This window comes from Bidens hawaiensis, unplaced genomic scaffold (genome assembly GCF_021521415.1).
Source record: "Bidens hawaiensis isolate Kalapana, Puna unplaced genomic scaffold, B.hawaiensis_p1.1 tig00018764_1, whole genome shotgun sequence".
NCBI classification, from domain to species: Eukaryota; Viridiplantae; Streptophyta; class Magnoliopsida; order Asterales; family Asteraceae; genus Bidens; species Bidens hawaiensis.
In genome coordinates, this window is record NW_027492849.1 from 112,332 (window position 1) to 122,975 (window position 10,644).

General features: G+C 36.0%; 1 protein-coding gene and 1 pseudogene across 2 annotated transcripts; both read left to right on the forward strand.

Annotated features, from left to right (window-relative positions):
* Positions 1-1,222: 1,222 nt before the first annotated feature.
* On the forward strand, positions 1,223-2,874 carry LOC143556946 (septin and tuftelin-interacting protein 1 homolog 1-like). Its single transcript, XM_077046150.1, has 2 exons — positions 1,223-1,407; positions 1,495-2,874. The coding sequence occupies exons 1-2, from the start codon at positions 1,258-1,260 to the stop codon at positions 2,857-2,859; spliced, it is 1,515 nt and encodes a 504-aa protein (XP_076902265.1). The 5' UTR covers positions 1,223-1,257; the 3' UTR covers positions 2,860-2,874.
* Positions 2,875-7,700: 4,826 nt separating this feature from the next.
* On the forward strand, positions 7,701-10,283 carry LOC143556970 (putative glucuronoxylan glucuronosyltransferase IRX7; annotated as a pseudogene). Its single transcript, XR_013139480.1, has 4 exons — positions 7,701-7,955; positions 8,310-8,671; positions 9,263-9,513; positions 9,627-10,283. The product of XR_013139480.1 is annotated as a putative glucuronoxylan glucuronosyltransferase IRX7 (transcript).
* Positions 10,284-10,644: the final 361 nt, after the last annotated feature.

The following is a 10,644-nucleotide window of genomic DNA, read 5'->3' on the forward strand; positions in this document are numbered from 1 at the left end:
TTAGGGGTTTATTGTAGATTATTATTATTATTATTATTATTATTATTATTATTATTATTATTATCAGGGTTTGAAATTTGAAATTATTTAGGGGTTTATTGTAGATTATTATTATTACTAGTTTTTAACCCCCGTATTACGGGGGTTGTTTTATATCGTTTGTTCTAATATTTATTTATTTTTTGAATTTATATTTTTTTATTGTATGAAAGTTAATAATATACTTATGGTTTGATAATAAATTGTTTCATAAATAAATGAGATGTTATAACCAGGTTTATGAGACCCAAAACCCGTTTATATTTTTTACTATAAAATTAGTTTTTTAATTATAAATAATATTTATGAAAGTTAATAATATACGTATGGTTTGATGAGACCCAAGACCTGATTATTTTTTTTTACTATCAAATTGGTTTTTTAATTTAAATAATATATATATCTTTTTTAAAATAAATCATATATTAATTTTTATTATATCTTATTTTATAGGATTTTTACATCAATAATTTGGTGAGAATAATTTTTAATTTAATGAGATTTTATAACCCGTTTAAGGAATATCTGGGTTTGGTAAGACCCATACCCATTAATTTGGGTCAAATGCATGAGAAGCCTCCATTTAAAAATCAAGCAAATCTGGTGACTCTAAAAAAAGAGGGGGCGACCACATCGCGACACTTGGGTTTTTTATGTCTTCGTTTATATATATTATAGATTATTATTATTATTATTATTATTATTATTATCAGTCTATGGGGGGTTTGAAATTTGAATTGATTTAGGGGTTTATTATTATTATTATTATTATTATTATTATTATTATTATTATTATTATTATTATTATTATTATTATTATTATTATTATTATTATTATTATTATTATTATTATTATTATTATTATTATTATTATTATTATTATTATTATTATTATTATTATTATTATTATTATTATTATTATTATTATTATTATTATTATTATTATTATTATTATTATTATTATTATTATTATTATTATTATTATTATTATTATTATTATTATTATTATTATTATTATTATTATTATCTGTTGTCCTGTAGGAAGAAGAAGAAGAAGAAGAAGAAGAAGAAGAAGAAGAAAGAATGGACTATGGTGATTACTATGACTATGAGGAAGAAGAGGTTTACTATGACTTGAATAATAATAATAATAAGAGAGCCAGGACCAGCATTGACAGCAGGCTCACGACTGGAATCGGTGCATGAATTCTTGAGAAAATGGGTTATCAACGAGGGGCTGGGGTCGGGATCAACGCACAAGGGATCGTCGATCCCATCCAACCCAAGATACGACCACGAAGACAAATGGGTATCGGCTTTAATGGCTTCAGAGAACAACTGTCACCACCACCGCCCGTTCTCGTTCCCGTTCCAACTCAGCAGCCACCAGCACCCGCACCCGTTCCAACTCAGCAGCCACCCGCACCCGTTCCCAGGTGGGCAAAAAGGTCATAGCCGTACATACCACCAGTTAGGCGCCTCCCGCCTAAGCGCGACCCGAACCTTTCCAAGATTCTGTTTAAAACGAATCTGGTTGCTGATATCGCCGAGCACGGTTTTCAAAAAAAGACAGACGAGTTGAAAACCGAGCCTCAGACGGTGACCGCTTTGCAAGAACAACTGCAGCAGCTTGGAGCCGATGCCGACCGACAACAGAAACAGATCGAGAACATGGAACAGATCATCAAAGTCATCGAGCACTTGGATCACGCCAGCCGAACCGGCACTCTGACCTTAGACTCCCTCGCGCGCTTCTTCACAGACTTGCAAAAGCAGTTCCCCGACGAGTACAGCCTCTGCGATCTGTCCATCATCGCGTGCTCGTTCCACGTCATCGATAGCACGTGGCACGCCCGCGACCCCGAACCGCTTCTTCAGTTTCTCGATTCATGGGATGGTAAGCTGCCACGTCAGATGATGAATACCCTGCTTGATCGTGTTGTCATGCCCAAGCTCTTGGCAGCGGTTGAATCGTGGGACCCATCTATCGAGCGTATCGCGATACACACTTGGGTTCATCCGTGGCTGCCTTTTTTTGGAGAAAGGCTCGATTTGTTGTATCCGAGGATACGGGCCAAGTTAGAGGCTGCTCTGCCTGCTTGGCGCCCGAGCGACATCTCAGCGTACGCCATACTGTCACCGTGGAGAACGCTCTTCGACCCCGTTATCTGGGATCAACTCATGACCGGGTTTATTGTTCCGAAGCTTCGCGTGGTCATGAATGAATTTCAAGTGAACCCCGCTGACCAGAAGCTTGACCTCTTTCACCAGGTGTTGACCTGGGTCAACATGATCCCTTTTCCACACATGATTGATCTTATGGACTTGTTTTTTGATAAGTGGGAAAGCGTGTTGTACAGGTGGTTATGTTCGGAACCGGTACTTGAAGAGGTGTATAGGTGGTTTGAAAATTGGATTGAATGCTTACCTGCTGATCTGCTTTTGAACGACCATATACAGGCCCGGTTACACGCTGGTTTCGTGATGATTCAGCAAGCGTCGAAAGGGTTAGAAGTGGTTCAGCCTTCTAGAGAGGATATCAGCGTGTTGAAGGACGAGAGTCACGAGAGACGGGCTGCTGTGGTGGAGGAGGAAGAATTGAGTTTTAAGGAAGTACTTGAGTTTCATGCACGGGAAAACGACCTGCTGTTCAAACCGAAACATGGGAGGATGCTAGACGGCCATCAGATCTACGGGTTTGGAAAAGTGAATGTTGTTGTCGACTGTCTTAACGAGAGGGTGCGCGCTCAGATTGAAGACAAGTGGTCCCTTGTATCGCTCAAACGGTTGGTGGAGCTGAACACAGGAGTTGTGAGATGAGAAGGAGATAAAATTGTAGTTGGGCAAGTTATCATCTGTTGAGTTTAGGCAAGTTGTCAAGTATGGAATGTTATTTACTTTATTAAATAGTTTGTTCCAAGTTTTATGTTATATATATATATATATATATATATATCTTCTGTGAAGTTTTTAATATATTTCAAGTTGTCAAGTATGAAATCAATGTGGTCAACAAATCTTCAATTTTTATTTTGTTTGCTTGTCATCTTTTCTCAACTTTTAATTCAACTTTTTTCCTTTTTAATCATCAAAGTTTGTTGCCTACTAACTGAAATGAACAATTGCCCATTTACCCATCTAACTGTTGTTGTACATGTAGGAACCTGTTATGGATCAGATACACCGGGTCGGTTCCAAAACCGAGTATTTTGTGCACCTCTATACTCCAGTGTGACACCAGTCATTGGTTTATTTTAGAATTTAGCTTGTCATAATGTGTTTAGTTTACTTTGTTGAAGCCCAAAGAATGGCCCAAAAACAAACACTAAGAACATACCCAAAGAATGGTTCACTAATTCTAAAAACCACTTTGGATAAAACTGATTTGTATATGATCCGATCCATCAGTTGAAATCCGAAGTGTATTCAAACCGACACAACGAAGAGATAATCAATTATGAAGTAACTGTTGTGATTCGATTGACTCAAGAGAACGATTACATAGAAAAATCAAAACAAGTACCATAGGAGATCGGAAACAGATTCTCGAATGGGAGATGTGAATATCATATCACCAATATCTAACAATTTTCATAAACCTCTACTTTCCTTCTCTTTAGCATTATATATTTATATCCGGCCCCCGACGGGCTCTTTCATTAACCCTATGGGCTTGTTTACTTGTTGAACTTCTCGGATTGGGCCGGCCAATTGATTCATAACATTATGGTGGCCCATGACACACACATCTAACATCTTTGACTCGATCTGTACCACTTTAGCCGAGGGCCGGTTTGTGCACCTCTACCATAAGCTACCCACACACGACACGTTTATTTCAGATCCCATATTATTTCTTGAGCAATGAGACTAGCACAAACACGTATAGACAATATACAATGTTTCAATGGGAAAGGTAAAGATGAGTTTTGGTGATTTGGTCCTCTCTTAATTGCAAATGTTAAACCCTCAATTTATTTTCTGTTTACTTAAAATATACTAAAGTAAATGCATGTGCATTATTATCTACATTGTTATTTGGTTTAAAATTTAGTTATATCCATTAAGCCGTTACTTGACGACAAATTTCTATCATTTGCAGAACTTAAACCTAAGACCTTCTAACCTTTGTTATTGCGCTTGTCAATGGGACACCAACCGATTAACCCGTTACTTAGACCACTCCCATTAGCAAACCTTTGTCACATCATTTCGAAATACGTCCTTCTTGAGCTTTTATTTCTTCCGTTAAAGGAGATTCGAGAAAAGATGAAATTAGAAGACGTGTTTCCAGAACGAACAACATACGGGTTGAGTCGTTGAGAAAGGGGAGTTAGCAAAGTTAGACAAGATTGGAACAGGCATAGGAACATGTATTGATGTATCATATCGGTCAGGGCCGGCTCCGAGAAGACGGAATTTTTTTTCGGCTGAAGGCGAATATTTTTTGGGGCCCTAAGTAAAAAGAATATTTTATTGGGTTTAAACAATTTAATTTTAAGTGGGTTTACTTGGTTAGGATTTGAGTTGTGTAAAAAACTTTTGTATAAAAATAAACTTAAAAATACTTCAAATAAGACTAGAACCCACAACCTTTTGGTTCTTTGTCATACCTCTTCGCCACTTGACCAAGCTATTGTTTATGTAATTGTGTTAAAACATTAATTATACATATTTTGTTTCATAAAAATACATACAATTTTTTTTATAAAAAAAAAAAATTCGGGCCTAGCGGGTGTCAGACCTATGGCCGTCGACTACCCTGCCTCACCCTTGGGCCGGGCCTGATATCGGTTAATGCTCCCACGTTGATGCGATGTATTCCACCAGTTGATTATCTTTTAAAAAAATTAATAAAAAGAAAAATAATTATTATTTTTTCAAAATATTTTCCAAGTTTTTAGTTATATATCCTTAATTATACTCTACTATTTTCTTAGCATTTATAAGAAAAATAATGTTATTAATTAGAGGTAGCAAATGGGTTGGGTCGTGTCGAACGAGTCATGGGTTGAAATGAGTCATGAGTCAAAACGAGTTTGGGTCATAATGAGTTTGGGTCAGAACGGGTTAATTAAAAAAAGGGTTGTTTTGGTTTGGGTCAGAATAGGTTAGGGTCGAACCGGGTTTCGAGTTTTTTTTTTTATTTTTTTTATTTTTATGAACGGGAATAATGGCGAAAACATTTTAGTTTTTTTAAAATTTTTGTTTTTTATTTATATTTTAAGTTATGATTTTTTTATTATTTTTTTTTGAATTTTTTTGAGGGGTTTTCTATAAAGATAAAAACCCTCAAAAAAATATTCAAAAATAATAATAAAAAATTATAACTTAAAATATAAAGCATAAACAAAAAAAGTAAAAACACTAAAATGTTTCATACGTTGACCTCGTTCCATAAAAAAAAACCCGAGAATCGAACCGGAACCGAAAAACGGACAAAAACGAGTCCCGAATCGACCAAAAAGAAACCAAAACCCAACCCGTCACGGGTGAAAACTCGTGTTGGCTTGAAACATGAACCGAACACGTTCCAATTTGAAACCTGTTTCGTGTCGAAACCTGTCTTGTATGAAAACCTGTTCCGATCCGAGACCTGTCACATTTCCTTAGGACCCACATCGACCTAATTCTTTGAACTTGTAAACCCATTTTGACCAAAAATAAAAGGATGGAATTTAAAATGACTCATATTGACCCATTTAGTTAAAATATTTTACCCAAATCAACTCATTTAATTTTTAAAACAACTCAAATTAACCTATTTAAAAGGATTTGGGTCAAGATTGTCACCCCTATTATTAATCAAGCAATATAAAAGTGTATTTGATTGCGTACTAAAATTACACGTAGTTTGTTTACAAAAACTTATTTTAGAATGGATAACGTAACTAATCACATGTAATAATAAAAAAAACAAAAGTATATTTTTATCTTTAATAATATAATATAATATTCATTAGAAATATAAAAGCGTGTATTAAACTAGGGGCGAAGGTTATTAGGGACCCGAGGTGTCCTTGGTAGGGCTGTGCAATGGCTGAAAAATAGAATCGGAACTGGAATCTATTACAGTAAACTGGTTCGGTTCTAGAAACAGTAAAGTCGGTTCTTGCTAATCGGTTATGTGTCAGAACCAGTTCGTTTGTTTATTTATCAAATTGGTTGTGCAAACTTTACAAGTTGCAAAACAAATTTATATAGTTGTATGTCTTTTTTCATGTAAAAATTAATTTAGATTACAACATGAACATATGCTGATTAAAATCCTATTATTTGGTAATCTTTTTATATAATTTACTATAAAACGATTTCAATAAAGTGGCAGACAAACGAGCAACAAGCTGCGCCACAATCCCCTTTTGAATAACAAAACCAATCCTGCTAAAACATTAGTGGCGAAGGAAGATCATATTGTTATAGATTACATTACTTTGAAAGCTTGAATCAAAATTGATCTTGGTTGTCAGGTATTGAAGGTAAAAAAAGAAGATTTTTAATTCAATGGATTTGTAATTTTATTTAAAAAGTTTCAATATTCCGTTTCTTCGGTTCCATGTCTAGAACCATCGGTTTTATCCGGAACTGAACCGGGAATCGTTTAATGCAAATAAAAAGAACCGTAAGATAACACACGTTAGCAGTTATGAAGCACCGGTTCGGTTCCGGTTCCTCGGTTCTGGCGGTTCCAAAACCGTTTTTTGCTCACCCCTAGTCCCTGGTCACCCCTATTTTTTCGCTTCATAGTGTAAAAAATTTCTACGAATTTGTTTGCAAATATATATAGGTATTGAATCCGAACACCCCCAAAATATTTTTCCATAACTTCGGTTAGCCCTTTGATTAAACCCAAGTTTCGCCAGTATTTTAAAACACTCCGTCAATTCAAATCATTTGGTTTCTAGATTACTAGATAGAAAAATCTATTAATTACTCATATATTCTCCTTGTGGTTTGCGCGAATTAGTATAACCTTTTCTTCTTTCTAAATTCACAATATCGGAATATATTTGCCTTTTAATCTGGAAAAAAACTCTCATCTAAGATCAACGCATGTGAACACTCGCTCGAATACACAACATTGCGGTGAAATAAAAACTTGTACAGTTCAAGTATCCAACTAGTGAACTTCACATACTAGGCTAGTCTCCCATCACTACTCTAGTGCCACCATAACTAGATACTGGGACAGTAATCGAGCTTGTGTCATATAAAACACCTGGCTTCTTTCTTACCACTCTATCATTAGCTTCTGACGTATTATTAGTTTATTGCCATCTTAATTATGTTAATACATTATACACTCAAATACTCAATAAACAAACTAGGTCAAGAGGGTAAATTCGTCATTTTCCTCTCAACGGTCTTTTCACAAAACCAAGACAGAACTTCCATATTAAAAACCACTTATTATTATAAAAAAAACCACTCCATTCCTCGACCACCTTTGTTTAATATTCAACAACATTAAAACCTCCTTATAAAAAAAACCTGTTACATATAATTTCGCAGATTCTTTATTCAAAACAAAACGGTCTTTCAACAAATCCACCATCACCAAACCATCATCATCAATATTATTATCTTCATCTCTACTTCTTCCAACAATAATCGAAAGCTTCATCTCAACCTATATTATTATTATTATTATTATCATACCAATGGCGGATCGATCCGTCAAGAACCGGGACGGATTCTACGTCAAGATGAAGTTCTTCCGAAACCCGAAAAACCCGAAAAACCTTTTTTTGTAAAATACTTTAAATGGATATTATGGTTTTCGTTGTCGTTTTATTTTTTAGCTAAGTTTCTTAATAGTCATGAGTCCGGTACGACTCGTTTGAAGACGAGGATTGTGAATCACTCGCATCGTGCACTTTCGGAATCAGTTATTCGGCCACCGAAAGATAATCAGGGTATTTGGATTTAAATTTGTTATACGTACATATTGTTTGACATCTAATCCCATGCTACCGTAGTTTTGACCAAAAAGTATGTGGCTAGAACGTTGTTTGGATAACGGCCGAACAATCTTTCTGACCAATGATATTCAAAGTTTGGTCAGAATGACTGTTCGGATATTATTCAAACTGTTGTTCTAACTTCTAACCAATAGTTTCCAAAATATGGTCAAAACGTCCGTCTGGATATTGTTCAAATGGACCAATATATTTAAAACTTTGATACTATTTTATTTGGTTAAAAACGGTCGTTTGAGTGTTTTGTGGGTAGCTGTTTTACGACGTGAAAAAAATTGGTATCATTCGCAGGTTTGTTGAACGATTTAAAGGTGTACATATACGCATTACCGACTAAATACAACACCGATTGGTTATCGAACGAGCGATGTAGCAACCACTTATTCGCCTCTGAGGTCGCGATTCACCGGGCATTAGCAAAAAGCGATTTTCGGACGTTTGACCCAACACAAGCGGACTTTTTCTTCGTCCCCATTTACGTTTCGTGTAATTTCAGCACCGTTAACGGCTTTCCCGCCATCGGACATGCTCGCGCGCTTATATCGTCGGCCGTAGAGCTTATTTCGTCACAACTACCGTTTTGGTATAGGAGCAATGGGTCGGATCATGTGTTTGTAGCTTCTCATGACTATGGAGCTTGTTTTCATGCTATGGTAAATAATATGTTTATGGAATTATCTATATCTATGTTATATGTTTCGGTGCAAATGAGCCGAGCAGCTCGTAAGTTACTTGAGCTTGGATAGATAAAAAACTCAAAGTAAGCCAGAGATTTTTTTAGCTTGAACGGAGCCCCGTGTCTCAAATAAAGCTCATTTAGTTATCGAGTCTGAGCCTGAGCCTGAGCCTTGTTTCGGATTCTCGTTTAGTATCATCGAGCCTAGTGTATTTTTAAGTTTTATATATTAATTTCACACTACACAACCGAGCTCGCGTTGAAATTTGGGTTGTTTAAGGTTTTTCTCAAAATATACAAAGCTAATTAAAAACATATATAGTTCAATTAACAAATAATAAATAAGTCGAGCCCCAGCTTTAAAAAACAGTTCACGAGCCGAGCTCGAGCTTTAGTAAGACAACACGATTTGAGCTTGAGAACTTGTGCTTTAGTAATTCAAAACAATTCGAGCTTGAGCCTAGTCAAGTTCTGGCTCGGCTCGACCTGTTTACACCTCTAGTTCTATGTGTTATTGAATATTAGAACTTTTAATGAATTATTAATATTATTATTTTTAATTCATTAGGAGGATCGAGCTATAGCAGATGGGATACCTGAGTTCATGAAGAACTCAATCATATTACAAACATTTGGTGTTAAATACAAACACCCATGTCAAACCATGGATAGCATTATTATTCCGCCGTACATTTCGCCGGAAAACGTTAAGTCAACGTTGTCAAAGTCACCTATCGACGGTCAACGGGATATTTTCGTGTTTTTCCGAGGGAAAATGGAGGTTCACCCGAAGAACGTCAGCGGACGTTTCTATAGCAAGTAATGTATTACTAACTCGTTTAATTCGGTTATGGTTTGGTTAAGTCGGTTAATTTAGTTACAATTTGATTAATATGGTTATGGTTTGGCTAATTTGGTTATTTATTATACAGGCGTGTGAGGACGGAGATACTGCGAAAGTACGGTAACGACCCGAGGTTTTATTTAAAGAGGCATTGGTTTGCGGGTTACCAATCAGAAATCGTTCGATCGGTGTTTTGTTTGTGTCCGTTAGGGTGGGCCCCATGGAGTCCGAGGCTAGTGGAATCAGTAGCGTTAGGTTGTGTTCCCGTTATTATAGCGGACGGTATCCTTTAACCATTCGAGTCCACCGTGCCATGGCCCGAGATATCTCTCACAATTAAGGAGAAGGACATGGGAAACTCGCTAGCGTTCTTGACCACGTGGCTAAGACAAACTTATCAGTGATACAACGGAACTTGTGGGATAATAAACTCCGGAACACCCTTTTGTTTCATGACGACATCCTATCCGATGATGCCACATGGGAGGTCCTTGTGGCGTTATCTCGGAAACTTGGTAGGTCCCATAGTAGATCAAGGGTTTATAGCGAATGAATAGTTTACAAGTGTCAAGTTTTGATTGGAAATTGAATACATGGCTGAGCTGGCAAGTGGTGATAGGTTTGTGGTTTTCTTTGTGGGTCCCACGGTTTGTAGAGTATGTATGAACCTTGGATGGGATAAGATGGAATGGTCCTCATGGTACATAGCATAGACCTACTTGAGATTGACCAATTAGATAGGGATATTTTGTTAAAACACTTTTGAAACATTTGTTATACATACATACACTTTTGACCCTTGTGAATATTTGTATTAACCGGTTCAATTTTCACCTTATAATAAACTTTCAAAAGTTTGTAGATGAATGTTAACTGAAATATTCATGTGTTTTACCCTGAGGTCTAAACAATCTGAGTTGTTCGTGAGTTACTGATATCAGATTGATAAAAAGCTTTGAATGAGCCAAGACTTTTTGAGCTCGAGTAGAACCCAAGCTTAAAGTAAAGCTCGTATAGTTTTCGAGCTCGAACTTAGATCTTGTGTATTTTTAAGTTAAACCTCCTTTAAGCTTCTATCTATTAGTTTCACATTACACAGATGAGCT